Raw genomic sequence first — 21,897 nt, forward strand, 5'->3', positions numbered from 1 at the left:
TTCTTTGAAAGAAAACAAAAGTAATTGTAATAATTCAATAAAAAATTGCTATCTCCAAACAAGGTGCAGTGATGTACAGCTGTGATTTCAGCACTTCAGAGACTGAGTCCGAAACAGCCTGGCTGTGTAATATGAGCCCATGGGGGGATGAGTAAAGGAAGCAGCATGACCTGCTACTGTTACCTTCAGTGCTTCTGCATAAAAGCACATTTAAATAAAAGGTGACAGACCTTCAGGTTGTCAGTGGTTTTATTCATCCTTAACAGAGCCTGTAGTAGCATCTGTGCTGTTCTGGCATGTTTAGGTAGAGAAACTTTACCCAGAGTCAAGTGCCCATCCATGCCCAGTGGCGGTCCATGTCTTTAGCATCGGGTGAATTAGTGCTGTCTGCCCCAGACTGTCTGTGTTTGAGATCTGGCTTTTGAATCTAGCTACAGTAGAATCTTGGGCAATTACTGAACAACCTTATAGTGATGTCAAAGACTAAGTGTGTTGGTACATGTAAATGCTTTAAACAGTGCAAGACACACAGCACAGTAAATTGTTAATTACGAGGATGTTGATGATGGTGATGTACATAGTATTCTCCATTCCAACTTTTCTTGAAAAACCTAAGTAAAAAATTAGAGGTCAGATTTTTTTCCTTAAATATTCTGGTTCTGGAACATACTCTTTTTGGTATATTTTTTTAGCTTAGTCATTTTAAGCTATAAGCTATAAAAATAAACAAGAACATTTTATTTTGTTATGAATGGTCTCCTGTCATTAGACTGTCATGTATTTATTAATGTTTCCAGGCAGCAGATAATGGCAGCTTTAAACTCGCAGACTGCCGTGCAATTCCAGCAGTATGCAGCCCAGCAGTATCCAGGGAACTATGAGCAGCAGCAGATTCTCATCCGCCAGCTGCAGGAGCAGCACTACCAGCAGTACATGCAACAGTTGTATCAAGTCCAGCTTGCACAGCAACAGGTATGCCTGCAGCTGGAGAGAACGTGTTGTGTTTCCATGGCATTTAGGTTCTTTCCTAACAGTGGTGAATGAATTTTGCATTAGCTAGCCTAAGGTATAAAGTAACTCTTTGGCTAATCATTTAAGTAGTCTTCTTAGCATTGTGTTGGCAGTTACAAAAGAAAGTACAAGATCTTGAATGAAGGTCAGAGGATGAATTTCTATATTGTTACAAGGGTGTGTGGGAGTTGTATAAGTCTAGTCATGAGTCTGGTATGGCCTGTAACAGTGTTCCTGGAACTGTGAGGACCTGGGTAGCTAGTCTTAGTAGGAATATCCTTCAGGCAGAACGTGTACTGGTCAGGAACAAACAGTTTAAAGGAGTGGATCCGTTTAAAGGAGTGGATTCCCTTCCCGTAAGGTGACAGGCTGGTTCCTCAGAGCTTGACCAGATCCTCCTTCAAAATTCCATTCCTAAATATTTGCTTCAACATTTGGGTAGTTTGAGCTGGAGGCTCACAACCAAAAATACCAGAGAAAATGGTTTAACTGAAAGACATGGAGAGAGTCTGGTACTTGGATTCTGTCCTGGCTCTGCCATTATCATTTGACTTTCTGACATGTTACTAGCTCTGATTTCTTGCTTTTTCTCTGTTCTGTGTGAATAAGACACAGGATAGGTTCCTAACCTCACAGGGTTATAAAAGCAAGAGCAGTTAATAGCTAGACTGATGGTGTAAACCTGTAATACCAACTGCCCAGGTGGCTGAGAGTTCAGGGTAGTTGAGCAGCTTTGAAGGACTCCATCTCCAAGTAAAAAAGGGAGTTGAGTGGAACAGGAGGAGACATATCTCTGTGAGTTCGAGGCCAGCCTGGTCTACAGAGCAAGTTCCAGGACAGCTAGGGCTACACAGAGAAACCCTGTCTTGGGGAATAAAGAAAAAAGAAAGAGGTTTTATAAAACCCATGAGAGGAAGCATCGTTTTTGATAGATGCTACTCTCTGTAGCCTTTTTCTACTTTAGTATATTAACTTCCTTTTCCTATTTTTGCTTAGTTGATAAGTATTGAGATTGCTGTCATATACTGTTCTGTTTATAGGCTGCTGTCACTTTATGAGGAGAAAGTTGTTCTGGTAAGATAAATCCGAGAAATGGAATCAGAAGTAGAAGTTGGTATTAGTATGATGAAATGCTATCTAATTGGTTGCTTCTGAGAATAGATAATAATAGGCTACCTGAGAAACAGCCTCACCGTTTCATTACCACTCAAGTTCTTTTTTTAACAGTTACTAATGAATTTTACATAAGGGGAAGGAAGAAACAGAATCTTATTACTCTGAAGTATTAACTTTTATGTAAATACTGAACAACGCTGTATGCTTGTTCTTCTGTGGATATAGTTGTAGTTGCCTAGATGTCTGTTGCCTATCTGTTCCTGTATGTTTTTGCTTTTGTTCTTTGTTGGGGATTGTTTTGTTTTTTGTTTTTTGGTGGCTTGTTTATTTGTTTGTTTGTTTTTGAGACGGGTTCTCTGTGTAGCAGCTCTGTCTGTCTGGGAACCCTGCAGACGGGGCTAGCCTTCAAACTCAAGATCCGCCTGCCTCTGCTCCCTGCATTTGGGGATTAAGGGTGTGCACCACCTCAAACCCTATCTCTCAGTGACTGGGATTACAAGCATGTACCACATCAGACTTTCTTGCGCTTTTAAAACTCTTCCCAAATTACATGTTTTTTGTTCTTAAAAAAGAGAGTTGTATAAGTAATTGCAGCCTGTTGCATCTAATAAAAAAAAGTCCTGGGCTGTGAGTTCCAGAGAAGGGAGTTTATTGATTTTACTGGAGAGTTTTAAAATTAGCTCCAAGAATGCCTTCTCCTCCTTCACCATCATGTGATGTTTTGAATTTACTGACTTGTTTTGGTTGTATGCATTTTCTGAATAGCTGCTGCTTTTTTCTTTGAAGTGATTTAGAATCCAAGCCTTAGAGTATGTTTTAAAATTTTGTGTTTTATGTAGTGGCAGAGAGAGGTGTTAAACCCAGCACTTCAGAAGCAGAGACAGAGAGGCGGAGGCAGGAGGCAAGAGGGCAGAGGCTGCTGGATCTGTGAGTTCCAGGCCAGTCTAGTCTATACAGATTATTCAAGGTCAGCCAAGGTTGCATAGTGAGACTTTGTGTGTGTGTCAGTGTGTGTGTGTGTGTGTGTGTAAAAGGTAGATTCCCCACCTCCCAAGACAGGGTCTTGAAAAACAGATAGATTAGATTAGATTAATAGATAGATAGATAGATAGATAGATAGATAGATAGATAGATGGATAGTTGATTGTTGATTGGTAGGGGGATGATCCTCCCCCCTTTGCTGAATACTGGGGTTAAAAGTATGCACCACTACCATCTGACACAATTGTTTATATAGTTTAAAAGTAGGCAAATCAGCTGGGAGGTAGTGGTGCAGGCCTTTAATCCCAACATTTGGGAGCCAGAACAAGTGAATCTTGGAGTTCAAGGCCGGCCTGGTCTACAGAGCAAGTGCCAGGGCTATTCAGAGAAACCTTGTTTTGTTTTGTTTTGTTTTGTTTTGGGGGGGGAGGTAGGCAAAGAAAACTGAAAATACTGTGGTGAAGGTATCTAGAGGAGAATACTAGAGAGGATTCTGGGATAAATTAATAATTTCTTGTTCTGGGTGATGGTTGTATGGATATGTTTGATACATGAAAATTGATTAAGCTATATACTTTATAATTTGCACACTTCTATTTAAAATTGGGTCTCATGTAGTCTAGGCTTGCCTCAGACTTACTATGCAGCCAAGACTGACATTGATCATCATATCTTTCTACTTCTATAGAGTGCTGGGATTACAGGCTTAATCTTTCTCCATGTATATTAGGATTCAATTTTAGTTCCTCCAAAAGTTAATAGGGTGTTGGAGAAATGGCTCACTGGATAAGAGCATGTATTAATCTTGCAGTTTCTAGCCCTCACGTTACATAGCTCACAAACTGCCTGTAACTCTCCATCTGGGGGATCAAACACCCTATCGTGGGCTTCTGCAGGCACCTATACTACACGTACATACCCACATACATACATGTAGTTAAAAGTAAAATAATTGGGGCGGGGTGAGGCAGGGTTTCTCTGTGTAGCCTTGGCTGTCCTGGACTCTCTGTGTATACCAGGCTGGCCTCAAAGTACTGGGATTAAAGGTGTTCACCAACATGCCCACCTTTACAAAATGGGTTTTAAAGCAGCATTAATCCCTGCTCCCATCTTGATTTGGTGTTCTTTAGGTTAAAGGTGTTTTGTGTTTTTTTTTTTTTTTACTCTCCCATTTTGAGTCAGGGCATATCAAAAAACATGTTACTTATTTTATGTGTGTGTGCAGAGGAGACGGTTGCCCTTGCCATGGTATGCATGTAGACCTGCTGGAGCCAGTTTTGTTTTTCCATCATATGGGTTCCCGAGATGAAACTTGGGTCAGCAGGCTTGCCAGCAAGCACTCTTACACGTGTTACCCTAGATTCATTTCTGTTGTGATAAAACACCCTGACAGGGTTACATTTAAGGGAGAAAGAATTTACTTTAGCTCACAATTCCAAGTCATAGTCATCACTTTGGGAACGTCACAGCAGCAGGACATTGAGACAGCTTATCACATCACCTCCACAGTTAAGAGCAGAGGGGAATGAATGCATAGATGCTACTTTCAGCTGGGTTTCTCCACTCCCATAGTTCAAGACCCCTGCCCAGGGAGTGGTGCTGCCTGCAATGGGCTGCATCACATCAACTGATGTTATAAAGACAGTCTCACAGACATTTCCACAGGCCAGGCCAGTGTAACCAGAAATTCCCTGAGACTTTCTCTCCAGCAGATTCTAGGTTGTATCAAGTTGATGATTAAAGCTAACTTGTCATCTTGCCAACCATTGGGGATACTTTTTTTTTTCTGGAAGATTTATTTATGTGTATGAGTGTTTCACCTGGATGTAAGTCTGTGCACGTATACGTCCTGGAACTTGAATGGCAGGTGCTTGTGAGCCAGGATGCTGGAAACTGAACCTGGGTCTTCCGTGAGAATAGTCAGTGCTCTTAGCCACTGAACTCTCTTCAGCTTCTACAGTCTAAATACATACTAACTTGATAGTTTACATGCTGAGGAATGACAGCAGAAAGTATTATGTCTTTTTTTTCCGTAAGTAAGCTATTGTATTTTTGTAAGTACAGAAAACTTTGTATGTGCAGTAGAACACACTGCAGTTTGTAACATAAAACAATCTTAAATTTGAGCCAAGGTGTATGTATCATTGGTATTGTATGTCAATACAGCCCTTGGCGAAGTATATGTGTTGTGTGTTCAGAACCAAGACTTTTTGAGAGTTGCCTTGATGCATCTGAGTAGAGCAGTGTCAGAAACACCTCCGATTAATTATACTCTAATTTTGAATGAGTTTGTATTCCGTGTACATTCAGGAACAGGCAGATTTCACGCCTGTATGGATTTGTAACCCAGTTTAAAAAGGTGGGTGCTGGGCAAGTGCTTTCCCACTGAGAGCTGTGTTCCCAGTCCTCTCTTTGTATCTTGAGACAGGATTTCACTAAGCTGCCCAGGCTTACATTTAGTATCTTAACCTGTTCTTAAACTTGTAATCTTCCTGCCTCAGCCTTTTAAGTATGTGAAATCACTGGCTTAGGTCAGTGAACCTAGCAAATTTCTTTTCTTTGTACTTCTCTTCCCTGCATTGCTATGAAGATCAGTTTAGCTTTAATTAAGCTTGAGGTCCTGCTGCCTCAGCTCCTAAATGTTGACATTATAGGTGTGCAGTACTGTACCCAGACCAGGATAACATTTAAGTGAGAAAATATTTTGACCGCTAACTTCGTTATTAAAATCCTTAACTCTTAGATCAGTGGGGTCTTTTTTGTTTGTTTGTTTGTTGTTTAAGACAGGTTTTGTGTGGTTCTGGCTGTCCTGGAATTTACTATGTAAACAAGGCTGACATGGAACTTAACAGAGATCCACCTGCCTCTACCTCCCAAGTGCTGAGGTTAAAGGCCTGCGCTGCCACCACCACCCAGCTAGATCAGTGTTTCTTTACAACTTGATTGATAGTTTTATGAAATTTTAGACTGGATATGGTGGCACATTCCTTCTCAGCACTCGGGAGGCACGTACAAGTGGCAGCCTGGGATAATGAAGCCCAATCTCAAAAACAAAACAAGCAAACAAAAAACTAAAAATACACACACATATAATACATACATTCATGAATGCATACATATATACATATATACCTACAAAAGTTTTTTGGTTTTTGGAGCCGAGGGTAGATGAGCATCTGCTGGAGCTAATATTAGGCTCTGGATTTGGTCTCTAACACCATAAAACCTAAATTAATTTTTTTTTAAATTTGTGAACTGTGAATATTTATTTTTGTCTATGTTAGAATAGTTGTTCATATGAAGGTTTTGTTTGTTACTTTAGACATCTGTCAAAATCACCAATTATAGCTTCTGTTTTTGTGAATTTTCTGGGACCATTTGTTTCGTTGAAGTATAATTTTCCTAATTTTGTTTTCTTTATTTTTTTCACCTTGGCCTCTTGAGTGTTTTGCTGGGCACAAGCAAAACAGCATATTCAGCATACCCAGTTGTGTAGTTTGAAAGACTACACATTGTGTAGCCCTGGTTGGCCTGGTACACTGTAAACCAGACTAGCCTCAAACTCACAGAGATCTGTCTGACTTTGCCTCTTGAGGGCTGGGTTAATAGTATGCACCATCATGCCCTGCCTATGGTTGAATTTTAGTAAAAATGAAACAAAATATATTCTTCTGTTCAGTTTTAAGAATATCTATCACTGACGGGCATGGTGGACATGCTCTTAATTTCAACACTCAGGAGGCAGTGGTATGTTAGTATACTTAATTTTGACTTTAGTAATTTTATCTGAGTTGATTGTTTAATCATGTTTAGCTGTCAGTTGGTGTTACTAATATTTATTACAGATGTGATAAAAACTGGTAAAAGTTGATGAGTAATTTCTTTGAATGCTTTAGTGTGGAGCAAACAGTGTCAGACTTCGCTCCTATGCAAACGTTAGCCTTTCTGGAAGAGAATCTTAATGTTTTTCTCATTTTGTAGGCAGCATTACAGAAGCAACAAGAAGTAGTAGTGGCTGGGGCTTCATTGCCTACATCATCAAAAGTGAGCACAACTGGAGCAAGTGAAATGACGTCAGTTAACGGACAGGCCAAAACCCACACTGACAGTTCTGAAAAAGAACTTGAGCCAGAAGCTGCAGAAGAAGCCTTGGAAAATGGACCAAAAGGTAGTGGTTTATTTAGCACATATATTTGTCCATCCAGATGTCATTCTTTAAATATCATGAAAAGCAAAAACCAGGAAGATGAGCTGACTAGCCTCAGAAGGCACTTAGATGTGTGAGTCCAGCACTCCTTTTCTCTCTGAGTCTGATGCCTCTGATGACACAGACATAGACGCTCAGGGCTGGAGCTGGAGCTCAGTTGAGAGAGAGCAGTTGCTTAGCTTTCACAAAGCTCTGGGTTCAGTTCGACACACCACATGAAACTGGGGGTGGTGTTACATGCCTGCTATCCCAGAGAGATTTGTCACCTTAGACATCTGACGAATTTACTAATTACAGCTTCTGTTTTTGTGACACTTCTAACTATTTTTTTCTTTGAAGTATAATTTTCCTAATTTCGATTTTCAGCATTTGAAGGTGAGGATGGGGAGGTTCAATGGTTTTTTTTGTTTTTCTTTTTTCTTGCCTCTACTTCAGCCTCTTGAGTGTACAAGCATACTTAAATAGAAGATTCCTGAAACCCATTCTGTCCTCCCTTCCTTTCTAGAACAAGTAACAGAAAAATAGCTTCAGAAAAGATCTTTTTAAGTCTTACCAAGAGTTTATACCACAGTTTCACATTTACTTACTTACTCTGTGATTATGTGTGCACACAGAGAGGTCAAAAGACAACTTGCAGTTTGGCTCTTTCCCTCTACTGTGTAGATTTTCGTGAAGAGCCTTGAGTGATTAAGCTTGGTAGCAAGTGCCTTTACCTGCTGAGGCATCTCATTGGCGTTTTGTCTGTTGTTTTGTTTGTTTTTCTTTTCTTTTTTTGAGATAGGATTTCACTATGTAGCCCTGGCTTGCCTCCAACTCAGAGAGCTCTGTCTCTCTATGCCACCAAAGTGAGTGCTGGGACTAAAGGCGTGTGCCACCACAACTTTTTTTTTTTTGAGACAGCTCAGGATGGCCTTAAACTCACTATAGAGCTGAGGATGACTCTGAACTCTTGATTCTAGTTTATGTAGTGCTAGTGATTGAACCCAGGGATTTGTGAGTTCCAGGCAAGCACTCGACTGAGCTACATCCTCAGCCTTACCAGTGTTCGCAAATGAGAGGAAATATTTTTGTTAGCGAATCTAACTAACGTAACTGGAAAAGCTGCTGAGAGGTCTGCAGTACACATGAATACTGCTCGGTAGCAAGATACTGTCCTTTCTCCGTGCGTTTCTCCGGTGGTTCTATTGTCTAGGATTTCCTGTTTTCTTAGCTCTCTCCAGAAAAGCTCTTAGAACTTTAAGGCACCCAGAGGTTAAGACTTTTCAACAGATAGGATGAGATAAAAGCAGAATGTTAGGAAAAAATCACTTGTAAGATTCCATTTTATTGAAGAGCTATGATGGCCTCTTAGTACCTGTGTGACCTTCTTAGATATTATAATAACTGGAGAGGCTTTTCTGTTTCCCTCCATCCTTGGTCTAAGCTAACCACATTGCCCTTGTGTCAGAACACAGGTAGCTCAATGCAGATATTCTCTGTAAAAACCTTTTCTCTCAGCTTTTGTAAATCCTGTTGCCTTTAGAATCTCTTCCAGTGATTGCAGCTCCATCCATGTGGACAAGACCCCAGATCAAAGACTTTAAAGAGAAGATTCGGCAGGACGCGGATTCTGTGATCACAGTGCGCCGAGGAGAAGTAGTCACTGTTCGAGTCCCCACTCATGAAGAAGGATCCTACCTCTTTTGGGAATTTGCTACAGACAGTTATGACATTGGGTTTGGGGTTTATTTTGAATGGACAGACTCTCCAAACGCTGCTGTCAGTGTGCATGTCAGTGAGTCCAGTGACGATGAGGAGGAGGAGGAAGGTAGGCCTTGCTCAGTAGCTGCTGCATTGTGTGTGTGTGATTCCACCTTATGCTTTCTGATGAACACTTGATGGACAGGGGATACTCTGTACAGTAGTGGGATGCCGCTGAACTGGCTCTGAGAAAGCCACTGTCTCACAAAGAAGGCCCTGAATGTGAATTTCTCTAAAAAGTCTAAAAAGTTGATAGCAGTAGGTTATTTTAATAGTTTCTGAATGTTGTTTTACTTTCAGCCTTGTATATTGGAAAACTTAAGTATGTGAAGTCACTTTGAGGTTTGTTGTTTGTTCTTGAGACGGGACCTTACTTTGTTTCCTCGCCTGGTCTTCAACTGTTGGACTCAAGCAGTCCTCTACCTCAACCTCCCTAGTTAGCTGGGACTATCAGTATATGCCACCATGCTCCAGTTTGAAAAGGTTTAAAAGAGCAAGTATGAATCCTTGTCAACAAAGGAATTTATGTTTCTGATAATAGCTTTTTTGTTTGTTTTAAAGACAGCATCCTCCTCTGTGAGTCCAGGCCAGCCTGGTCTACAAAGAGAGTTCCAGGACAGCCAGGGCTACACAGGAAATCTTGTCTTGAAAAACAGAACACAAAATCAAAGACAGGATTCTCTTGTTTCAGTCCCAAGTGCTGAGATTATAGGTGTGACCCACCATCAGAGCTGGCTTTTTCCTGTTATGTTTGCTTTTTTGTTTGTTTTTGAGAAGATATGGGACAGGGTTTCATGTAGCTTACATTGGCCTTTAATGCGTATATAGTCAAGAATGTCCTTAAACTTCTGATCTTCATGTCTCTGCCTCTGCCTCCCAAATGCTGGGTAAAATGTATGTAGCCAGGTGTGGTGGCCCAGAGGAAGAGGCAGAGACAGGTGGATCTCTGTAAGTTGGAGGCCCATCTGGTTCACATAGAGAATGTCAGGACATCCAGGCTATTACACAGAGAAACCCTGACTTAAAACAAAAACAAGGGGCTGGAGAGGTGGCTCAGTGGTTAAGAGCACTGGCTGCTCTTCCAGAGGTCCTGAGTTCAATTCCCAGCACCCACATGGTGGCTCATGACCATCTGTAGTGAGATCTGCTGTCTTCTTCTGGAGTGCAGGTGTACATGCAGGCAGAACATTGTATACATAATAAATAAATCTCTTTAAAAAAAAACAAAAACAAAAGTAACAGCAACCAAAAAGTAGTGTGTAAATAAATCATGAAAATTCACCAGAGTAGCTCACTTAAGATAAATTTTAGTCATGTTTTGTCTTTGGAAACCACTGTTTTACAAGGGTGTGACTTCATTCCTCTCAGACAGAATCGGTTTTGAAAGATCTTAGTAAATTATCTTGTTCTAAGATTAAGTTAAAAGATATATTGATCTTGAGCAGCTGTTCTCCTTGATTTTGTTAGGTGGAAAAACTAGAACTTGGGCCATTTAAATACAAGCCAAGTAAGCTAGATTGAAACTGACACAGGTACTGTGGTGCAGCCTGTGAGAATGGAAGAGCATCTTGGCTCCATTTTTCAGGGCTAACTGACCTGTCAGGTGTCTCAGAAGAAGTCCTGTTCTTGAGAAGACTGCTGGAGTGTTTCATGACAATGGTACTAAAACAGGTCTAAGAACTGTTTTTTGGAAATGCATGGAATGGACATGAGTCCATTTGACTTTAAAAATAGACCATGCCTTAATCACATTGCCACACTTTGACACCACATATGGGAGCACGTAAAGAGACCATAAGCGCTTCTTGAAATTCATTTAAGATGTAGTTTAATAAGTACAATTTTGTACTTGTCAGTCTGTTATTCAGCTCCAAAGACAAGTTTTGTTCTGTACTATTTTCTATAAGAACCAGCAGAGTGTCCCAGGAATTTCAGTACATCATGCAGACTTACTGTCACTCCAGAAGATTAAAATCCTTAATTATAACACAGGTCCAGGTTTGACCTGGTAAATATCAAAACATGTACTGCTTTCTTTTGCATGACTTTTTTGTTTGTTTTGTTTTTAAGACAGGGTTTCTCTATATAGCTCTGGCTGTCTTGGAACTTAAGTGATCCACCTGCCTTTGTCTCCCAAGTGCTGGTATTGAAGGCGTGCATCACCACTGCATGGCTTGTTTTTAAGATTTTTAAAGACTGACTTTTTGTTTTATGTGAATGAATGTTTTGCCTACATGTATGTTTGTGTATTTGTATACCATATGCATGTCTGATAACCCAGAGGTCAAAAAAGTGTGTCAGATCTTCTGGAACTGGAGTTACAAAGAATGGCGAGCTACCATGTGGGTGCTGGGAACAGAACTTTGGCCCTCCCCAATAGCAAGTTAACTGAGCCAATTCCAGGGCTTTGGCATTTTGTTTTTAACAATGTTTATTCCTAAGGACTAGCAGCAAAGTGAGACATTTCCCATAATACTCACCAAAACCAAAAATAGGAGGAGTGGTTAAGGAAAGGTAAAATCTGAAAGTTTAGCTGGGTGCCACCACCTGCATTCCAGTAGTGCCATAGTAACGCTTGCCAGCGGCTAACCCCGGGCTCACCTTTCTCATACAGCAGAGACTCATTTGAGGCCAGCCTGGTGTGCAAAGTGAGTCCAGGATAGCCAAGGTTACACAGAAGGGGAAAAAAAGTCTTACTGAGGAATATTTTCAGTGGTTGGCTCTGGCTCTATGTGATTGCTCCCATCTGTAATCTTAGCACTAAGGAGGCTCAGGTTGAAAGATCATTATGTGTTTGAGGCTATATAATGAGTTGCAGGTCAGCCCAGGCTGTTAAGAGAGACTGTGTCTCAAAAACTAAGGAGAAAGGGCTAGAGAGATGACTCAGCGGTTAACAGCATTCCCTCCTGCAGAAAACCAAGGCTTGATTCTAGTTGTTTTTAATTATAGTCCCAGAAGAACAAGTGTCCTCTTCTGGCCTCTGCAGACACCAGACATACACTCTGTGCACATACATACATGCAGGTAAAAAGCCCATGCACATAAAATGAGTCTAAAAAAAGTAGCCAAGTGGTGGTGGCACACGCCTTTAATCCCAATGCTTGGGAGGCAGAGGCAGGTTGGATCTCTATGAGTTTGAGGCATCCTGGTCCACAGAGCAAGTTCCAAGATAGCCAAGGGTACAAAGAGAAACCCTGTCTTGAAAAAATTTTTAAAATAAAAATAAAGTAAGAAGGAAGAAAAGAAATTGCTATGCTCTGCAGCTTGGTTGATTTTCTCCTATCTTACCCATTAGAGATTTTTTTTTTTTTTTTTTTTAAAGAAAATTACTTCCTCCTTCTGTTCTGAACTCCTAGCTGATAAGTTTGGGGGTTGTTGACATTGGGTCAGTAACTGATCAAAGAGGCTGGAGTGATGGCTCAGGTACTTACTGTTCTTGCAGAAGATCAGGTTCAGTTCCCAGCTCTGATGTGGTGGCTCAGAACTGCCTGCAACTTCAGGGGTCTGACAGCTCCTTCTGGCCTCCTCACACACCTGTTTGTATATGGTATACAAAAGGAAATTTTAAGGTTTAGAGGAAGAGAGCTGGTAAAACATAGCTTTTCCCTTTAGCTGTGCTGTTTGTCCCTCAAAGGGAAGGTAGCATGGCCTACCTGTATACCAGTTCTAAAGACTTATCCATTGAAATCTCCACGTGAACAGAAATAATGAGATTTTACTAATTCTAAGACTTGTTCCACTGAGAATGAGCCTGTATGGAGACTTAGCTCACTGGTACATTTGTGCCTGTGAGTTACATGATGACTGTGCGCCGTTGATATGTCCATATATCCACTGTGTAGTCCATGGAAGAAAATTCCAGGGTGGTAGAGAGGGCTATGCAGCCTTGGTTGGTCTGGATCTCACTTTGTAGACCAGGCTAGCTAGCCTTGAACATTCAGTTATTCTTTCTGCTACTGCCCTCTACCCCCAGCTGCATATAAAATGTGTACCATCACACCCAGCTAAAAACTGAGATTGTTGTCTATTTGGAAGTTTGTTTTTTCTTGCTTAGGTTTGGACAGGTGGGTAGAATTTGTTTTCTCTGAGGAAACAGGGCTGACAACCCAAACTTTGCTGCAGTGCTCCACTTCATTGTTTTTTTTATGTCCCAGTGGCTTGCTTGCATTGGTGAAAGATGGAGCTGGAGTGCTCAGTGGTTAAGAGCACTCAGTGCCTTCCAGGGGACCCACCACAGTCCCCAGCAGCCATGCCCTGGCCCACAAGCTCCAGCTCCAGGAGAGCTGATGCCCCGCTTATGCCTTCTGTACTTACATGACATAAATTTACAGATACATACACACATACACTCATATACATACATGTACACACACATATAAATTAAAGTTTAAAAATGTTTTTAATGTTTGAAAGGCACATTACTTATAATCTTTAGTTCTGTGGATGTAACAAAAGTGGCTCTTGAATTAATGACCCAGTTTGTTTCTTAGATATCTTTATAGGCATTTTAAATGACTCAGTAACCCTCATTTGTAAATAAAAGACTTTTTATTAAAGATTGATTTTTATTTGTGGAAGTATGTGTCTATGGAAACCAGAAGAAGGTGTCAGAGTGCTGCAGTCAGAACCTGATGTGGATGCTGGGAACCAAATGTATATCCCTGAAGTGTAGCAAGCACTCCTAACACTGAGCTTTCTCTCCAGCCCAGCATAAATAGCATGTAATTGAAGGCATTGCTGTAGTAAAGCAAATTTTATTTGAGTCTTCTTTATGGGTACTGGGTTTTTTTGTTTTGTTTTTGAGATGGGTTTCATTATGTAGCTCTGGCTGCTGTGTAACAGAATGGCCTTGAATCCACAGTAATAACTCTTCATCTTCCTCCTGCTAGGATTACAGGTCAAGCCACCACACCTGTTTTTGGTTTTTTGACCTTTTCAATCAGGATTTAACACCTGGCTCAGACTCCTCATACTCAGTGTGTAGCTTAGGTTGGCCTTGAATTTTTGACAGTCCTTCCTCAGTTTCCTTCATGCTGGGATATCCATGTGGGACATCATATGTGGGTCTCCTTTACTTTTTTTTTTTTTTTTAAGCTTTTTAAAATTTAGGCTCCCCACCCCTACCCAAGGTTTCTCTGTGTAGCACTGGCTGTCCTGGAACTCTCTGTGTAGATCAGACTGACCTCAAACTTGTAGAGATCTGTCTGCCTCTGTCTCCCTAGTGCTGGGATCAAAGGTGTGCCCCGCCACCAGCTGGCTTGGTTTTTCTGTTTTTAACTTTTTAAATTGTACATTACACTTATCGTAATGAACCATTCATTATTGATACTGGTGTTGATAAATTTGTTGATAAATTTGAAACTTACTCAGGTTTCTTTACTTTTTACCTAATGTTCTAAGATTTATTCCAGGATGGCCCATGGTGTAATTGGTTTTATTATTTTAAATTTCCTTGAGAGCTGCTCACACTTTTAAAATGGCTGTGACCATTGACATGTAGTTAATGGATGTTGCTGGGATTCACTCTGCCATGTGAGGAGCCTGAAAGTCTTTATCTTCTGTATTGAAATACCTTCACCTAGTTTTCTTGAGGTTGTGTATATTTAATGTGTTAGACTGAGACGGTTTGGAATAATTATCTCATTCTTGTAGGCTATTAGAAATGTTTCTTTATTAACTTGATGTTGTTATAGGCCAGAAAACTATTAACAGTGACAGTCTGTGATCAGAGCTCATTTTTTAAATCTACTTGTTTTATCTCTGTGCTAAACAGACTTAGTGGAACTGATTGAATTTGTGGCAGTCTCTGAATATACAGAAACAGAAGACTAGGGTAGACTACCTTCTACCATTCCTAAAATGCAGGTGGACTGTGGAAGAGGCCAGCACAGTGTTTTCTCCCCTCCCCTTTTCTTTTGTTGTTGTTTTTGGTGTCAGGGTTTCTCTGTGTAGCCTTGGCTGACCTGGACTCTTTCTGAAGACCACACTGGCCTTGAACTCACAGTGATCCACCTGATCTGCCTCCCTGAATGCTGGAATCAAAGGTGTGCTCCCAGCTAGTACAGCATTTTCTGTGGTATCAAATGAGTAAGATTGTTTTATAGAAGGAAGGAGTTTGGAATTGGATAGAAACAGATGGGAAAAATAAGGACAGGAAATGGGAGCAGGACTGACACAAAAGGCTGGGGACAGGTTGTCCTCACAGCCTGGTGCTTGCCACTGGACGCCCAGGGCTCAGCAGCTGTGCATAGGGGTCAGGCATGCAGATGAGTGACTAACAGACTCCTGTACACAGAGTTGGAGAGTGAGTTTAGAGAACAGTTTCTCCAAGAAGATAGTTTCATTGCTTGATTAGCAAGGTGATTTTCCTGAATCTATCATTTGACTTGTGTCTTCTGTTCTTTCTCACTTTCTCACAGAAAATGTTACTTGTGAAGAGAAAGCCAAAAAGAATGCCAACAAGCCTCTGCTGGATGAGATTGTGCCTGTGTACCGGCGGGACTGTCATGAGGAAGTGTATGCAGGCAGTCACCAGTATCCAGGGAGAGGTGTCTATCTCCTCAAGTTTGATAACTCCTACTCTCTGTGGAGGTCCAAGTCAGTCTACTACAGAGTCTATTACACTAGATAAAGCTCGTGTAGAATCTGGAGTTTAGGATTGGGCAGAAAATGACACTTATTTTCTTTTGACTTTTGTGGCGCATAGGAGTCAGTGTTTACCTTCTCAATTTTGTTCTGATGGTTTATGAACTCTTGCTGGGAACCAGGATTTCTTGAGACTCTAGCGTTAATGCTCTGAGGTGAACAGCAGTTCCGGAGACTCATCCAGCCCTTGGGTGCTGACCAGCAGAGCCACTAGTGAATCCTGGAGTTACGTGAGCTGCGTGCTAAATATTCAGTCTCTAAAATAAATGTCCCAGCGTTGACGCGACCTGGCTGGTGGGTAGGCCATTGCTGTCTGCTCTGTGTGTGCTCCCAGAGCCCTCGGTTACAGCTCTGCTTGTAATGCTTCTGTTGTAGTCTGCTTCAGAGGCAACTGGCTTTGACTAAAGCTCAACAATTTGAAACTTTAAAACTCAAGACTTCACGGATTATAGAAGAGAAAGAAATGCCTCAAATTGGTCTTACCTGAATAACCCCGGTTGTTTTGCTTTGGTACAGCTATTTAGTTAGTGATGGTACAGAGAATTATTTTCTGAGAGAATCTTAAACTTAGAGTATTCAAACCCAGTAGGTAATTGATGTGTAAAGATTCTTAGAACACCTCAGCATCTTCCTACCAAATCCCTCAGACTCTCCTGTCTGCCATTCACACTTCTGATAACACAACAAAACTAGTTGATTTTCTTTTGACATAGTTTTGTGGAGCATCATAAATTGAAATTAAAATGAAAAGCTTACAGCCAAGAGTTTTATAAACTCACATTGGCATCTACTGAATTTAAATATGCAAAATCACTTTAGTATAATTCAGTGAGGAGTACCATACCATTGCACTACCAGGAAATCACTGCCAGAGACAGTCCAAATTTCTTTCTATTCGTTACTAGGGTACAAACTGTTCCAGAGTCCCAGTATGGACTTGCATACTGGAGAAAATTGGAAGTGCACAGGCCCGTGCTTAAATGTTACAGCTCTGATCTGTATTAAGTCTTGCTGGTAGGAAAAAACAGATCTTTTGCTTTCTTATGAAAACAAATCCACATGTTCATCATTTGAAATTTGTATAAGTGGCTAATTATCTAGAGAGAGGGTAGTATAGATAGAAGATGACAGAGACAATGTGTACCTAGTGCTGTTTTGTCACTGATGACTTAGGATTTAATTTTGACATCACAGATCACTCCCAGGGCTCCCACTGGCTAGCTGCAGTGTGCACACTTCACTACATTCAGGCTATTTGAGGTTTTCATACGCCGCATTTTTTTTTTTTTTTCTGTTTTTAATACCTGGTTTTATAGGTATTTAACTCTGTTCTTTTTGGTGGTTAAGAAACTGGATTACTTTCTCCAAACCAGTGCTTACTTTGTGTTTTTGAATTTTCATTCAGAAGGAGTTGAATGTCTTTGCTGTTACACCCAGAATCTTCATCAGGCTGCCCCACAGCTTTTCTGTATATATAGAAACCACAGAGTTAGGATTTTTTTAATGAGAAAAATACTGTATTTAAAATGTAAAATAAACTTTTAAAAAGCAGGCACTAATATATATTTCTTTCAGCCTTTGATTACAATTTTGTCCTTGCACATGTTAAGATAAATTATCTTCTAAAAATAATTGTTCTTGGGAGCAGTGTATGTCACTTTACCTAGCAGTTTCTGTCACGTGTTCATATCTGAACACTTTCGGTTCTAAACTTTTTTATTGCCTTTGGCTGTTTATTAGTACCATACAAGTGCGATTTCAAAAAGATCTTGAAAGTAATATATTTAATCAATTAAAATGTTTATCTGTAACCTCTTGATGTTTCTGTTAATACAGTTCCCTGAACCATTTAACTGTCTTCATTTAGATAGGATAAGAAATGCCTTAGATGATCTTTTCTGTTTATCTAGTTGAAAAAAATACCCAGCCCTCTTTCCTCCTGGCTAGTTTTCCCTGTGAGTCATAATGGATTTTAAATTGTCCAGACTGGACAAGAAGGGAAGTGTTAGCTTTTCATCCTGCAGATTATAACGCACTTTCCAGAGCTGCCCTGTGTGGCCTTTGCTGTGATGAGGAGGAAGAGCCTATTTTATCATGGCTTCTGAGTGGACCAGGTGATTACAGAGTGTCAGACCACACTGGCTGTGTAGTGTACTGGGGTTTTTTGAAATTGGGAGAGACTGAATGAGATGATTTTCTTGGTACCTGTGCTGTGTTGTGTACCTTGAAGTCAAACCTAAGAACAGTTAAATGGCGCTTTTGTGATGTCAGCTTACTTTAGAGACCATGTTTTAGTCACCCATCTCATGGAAGAGAAGCAGCTGCTTCCAAATAATAAATAGCTGCCAGTTGTCCACTGAAGTTTTGAAAGTGACACTTCAGCAGCCCAAACCATCTTTGTCTCATTCCCAAGCTTTTTTTCATGTAACCTAAAAATACATACATGTGGATCTGTTAGGGGCAGAGCAAGTCTTCATTCATTTCTATTTACCAACTTTTTAAAATGTGTATGAATTGGTATTAGACATTAGGATGTTGCTACATGGCCCAGGCTGGCCTCAAACTCAAGATGTAATCTTTAAATTCTAGTCCTCCTGCTTCTGCCCAGAGTGCTGAGATTTAGAGATGGCCAGTCTATTAACTTATTCATGTGTATGGGTGTTTTGCCTACATGTATGTCTGTGCACCACATTCACCCCTAGAGCATGCAAAAGCCAGAAGAGGCATTGGACACCCTGGAACTGGAGTTACAGACAGCTGTGAGCTGCTGTGTGGATGTTGAGAAATTGAGCCCAGCTCCTCAGGAAGAGTATCCAGTGCTCTTAGCTGTTGAGCCATGTCTCCAGTCCCTGTTGTTGGACGTTTATCTCATATACTTACCTATAATCCTTTCTTGCTGATTTTTTAGAGTAAGTTATTGTCCTTACATAACCATGCTTTGATCTCATTGCAGTGTCAGTTTCTAGGCACTTATTAGCTTTACTAGTTTCCTTTGCGGTAAAATGCAGGTATACTAAATTACCTCTCCATGCTACTTGTGAGCCATGAATTGATTATTTGAATTATTTAATCAGCTACTTAATTTGGTACATGAAATTAAGTGGCTTACTTTGCCATATAATTGACACTGCCCTCCTTTTTGGTCAGGGTCTCCCTGTGGTCCAGGCCAGCCTCAAACTCACAGTGATCCTTTTGCCTCAGGCTCCTCTGTTCAGGACTCCCAAGCACCACGAGCTACTGCACCTGGCTGAACATTACCTTTGAGTCTTGGCAGTCAGACATGGGGTACAAGTACAAAGTGAAACACTTATTTCAAAATCCGCATAACACTGGTTTATACACGTAAAAATAAATTTGTTTTGTTTTTCTAAACAGGATTTCTCTGTGTCCTGGAACTCACTCTGTAAACTAGGCTGGCCTCGAGCTTAGAGATCTACCTCCCGAGTGTTGGGATTACAGGCGTGTGCTACCACCACCCAGCTGTAAAAATAATATTAATTTTAAAGGCGTATGCAGAGACTGCAGAGATGGCTCAGTGGTTAAGAGCATGGCCTGCTCTTCCAGAGGACAGGGATTCGATTCCTAGCACCCACATTGGGCTGCACACAGCTATAACCTAAGCTCCAGAAAATCTCACTTCCTTTTCTGGCCTCCTTTGGTATCCATACACCCGTGAACATACTTATGCAAACATACACATACATACATACATATAAATAAAAATAAGTCTCTTGCCATGCACGGTGGTGTACCCAGTAATCTTGGCACTTTGGGAGGCAGAGGCAGGCAGATCTCTTAAGTTCAAGGCCAGCCTGGTCTACAAAGAAGTCCAGGACAGCCAGGGCTACACAGGGAAACCCTGTCTCAAAAAAAGCCTAAATGATAGATAGATAAATAAATGAATAAATGTCTTCTAAAAATCTCTAGTTTGTTTTGAAAAACTTTCAGATACTAAATACAGGTGGAATAACCACTATCCTAAATGCTTGGTACCACAATGCTGCTGGTCTCAGACACACTAGAATGTCGTAATGTCTGTCTAGACAGGAGATGTCTTGGGACCCGAGTGTGAGCACGAAAGTCATTTCTGTTTGATAAGCATGTTGTACTCAGAGCCTGAAGATAAGTTTATTCGGTAGTTTGGGTCTGTGTGCATTTGACTATAGCCCACCAGATGAGATTAGTTTCAGACTTCTCTCCACTTTGCCTCAGTGCTCAGAAAGTATTTGGAACTTTGAATTTTCAGGTGGCTGAGCAGGTAATAACACTTGCTGTGAATGTGTGACCAGCTGAGTCCATCCCAGAACCCCATGTGGGGTTCCACCCCAGGGTGGAAGGAGAGATCCACATTCCACGAACTTGTCCTCTAATTTACACATGTGAACTGTGGCTTGTATATGCCCTCATACACATGCACACACAATAATAAAGTTTAATTCTAAGAAATGAAATTTCAATGTGTTTCCCTGGTAACTACTAATAGGATAAAGCATTTCTTTCTATTCTTTGGATTTCCTCTCCTGAAAATTTCCTGTATCCTTTACCCATCTCAATTAAACTTTGTTTTAGATTTATTTATTTTACTTGTATGAGTGTTTTGCCTGCATGTGTGCCTGTGTACCTCATGGGGCCCACAGAGGTCAGAAGACGGTGTCAGATAAACTGGAATGACGTACAGGTGGTTGTGAGCTGCCATGCTGGGACCTGAACCTTTACAAGAAACTAAGCTCTCTCAACTGCTGAGCCCTCAAGTGAATGATTCTATATGATTTTACTATCTTTTTAATTCAGTTTAAAGGGTATGGTGATGCATGCCTTAAATTCCATCATTTAGAGAAGTTCTAGGATAGCCATGGCTACATAGACTGTCTTTAAATAAGTAGATAAATTCTAAAAAGATTTACATATGGCTCTGGGTTAAAACACCCACCAGCAAGCTTAAGGACCTGAGTTCAATCTCCAGGAGCCATTGGGTGGAAGGAGACCTGCAAATTCTCTGACCTCCACATTCAAGTCATGGCTTATGTATGCTCATACACACCTGCACACACACACAGGCACACACACACAAAATTTAAATCATTTCCCAATTCTGGTTTGTATATTGTGTGTGTGCACGTAGATGTTTTGTTAGTTTTTATTCCTATGTGGCTTTTTGCTTATTTCCGTATGTATGAGTTTCTGTACTGTTGGATGTAACCCTTTGTCCATTTACGTATATTTTAATTTCATTTTAAAAAACTTTTAAAAAAGTTAATGTATACATATGAACACTCAATTTTCATGTATGCCTCCTGCATGACAGAAGAGAGCATATGATCCCAGTATAAATGGTTGTGAGCCACCATGTGACTGTGGTTATGTGTGCACCTTAGTTCAGGTGCCCTTAGAGGCCAGAAGATGGAAGTCAGGGCTCCTGGAGCTGGAGTTATAGGTGAGCTGCCGCCGCCACCTCCTCCTTCACTATTACTGTGAAGAGACAACCATTTTGCTGATATGACTTGTAATAAGTTTAAATATATATATTATGTATGTGTGTGTATGTATGTATATATACATACACACATATCTAATGTGGCTCTCCCCCTTGAGAAGCCCAGGCACACCCATGCTTGGGACTTTGTTCACACACACCTCCCTCCCTTTAGGAGGACTATGAATTTCAGGTCTGGATTACACTGAATGCTAAGCCTGCCAGGGCTACATAAAACAAGACTGGGGGGGGAAATGGACCTTAGCTGTCTGAGCTTTCTGGAAAAGCCCCCTGCTCTAAGAGTTGAGCTGCATCCCACTGCAGCTGACACAACACAGATCACAGGAAGACCTTCCCCAAAGCCTCGTAATTGCCACACAGGCAGGGGACGTACTGTCCTGTTGACCCCTGACCTCCTCTTGTGATCCAGGAAATGAGAGCTGTCCCTGAAAGGCTTTCCCAGCAGGCTGAAGGAAGTATGTATAAAACGCCTTTGGCAGCCAGAAAGCCATAAAAATAGTAGTTAAAATAGGGTAGGTAGGAAGGTGCGTCATTTGGCCTTTACACCCCGTCAGTCAGTAGGCTGTCGAGATAGAGCATTCCCCAGAACCCTGCTACAGCCTGCGGGCATGTGGGCCCTTTTCTCCAATTGGACCTTGCTATGATAAACTAACCTTAGGGACTAGCGTGCCTGGCCTGCTGTGTGATGACCATTGTCCCATTT

At 41.0% G+C, this 21,897-nt stretch overlaps 1 protein-coding gene across 1 annotated transcript in view; it reads left to right on the forward strand.

Annotated features, from left to right (window-relative positions):
* Acbd3 (acyl-CoA binding domain containing 3) overlaps positions 1-20,151 on the forward strand; it is a 31,904-nt gene extending 11,753 nt beyond the window's left edge. The window contains exons 5-8 of the mRNA XM_055609197.1: positions 798-972; positions 7,090-7,276; positions 8,838-9,122; positions 15,475-20,151. Coding sequence (XP_055465172.1) covers positions 798-972; positions 7,090-7,276; positions 8,838-9,122; positions 15,475-15,686 — 859 coding nt within the window. The 3' untranslated portion in view covers positions 15,687-20,151. The remainder of the gene's footprint in view (positions 1-797; positions 973-7,089; positions 7,277-8,837; positions 9,123-15,474) is intronic.
* Positions 20,152-21,897: the final 1,746 nt, after the last annotated feature.

The sequence above is a fragment of the Psammomys obesus genome, unplaced genomic scaffold (assembly GCF_907164565.1).
Source record: "Psammomys obesus unplaced genomic scaffold, mPsaObe1.curated_primary_1811, whole genome shotgun sequence".
NCBI lineage: Eukaryota > Metazoa > Chordata > Mammalia > Rodentia > Muridae > Psammomys > Psammomys obesus.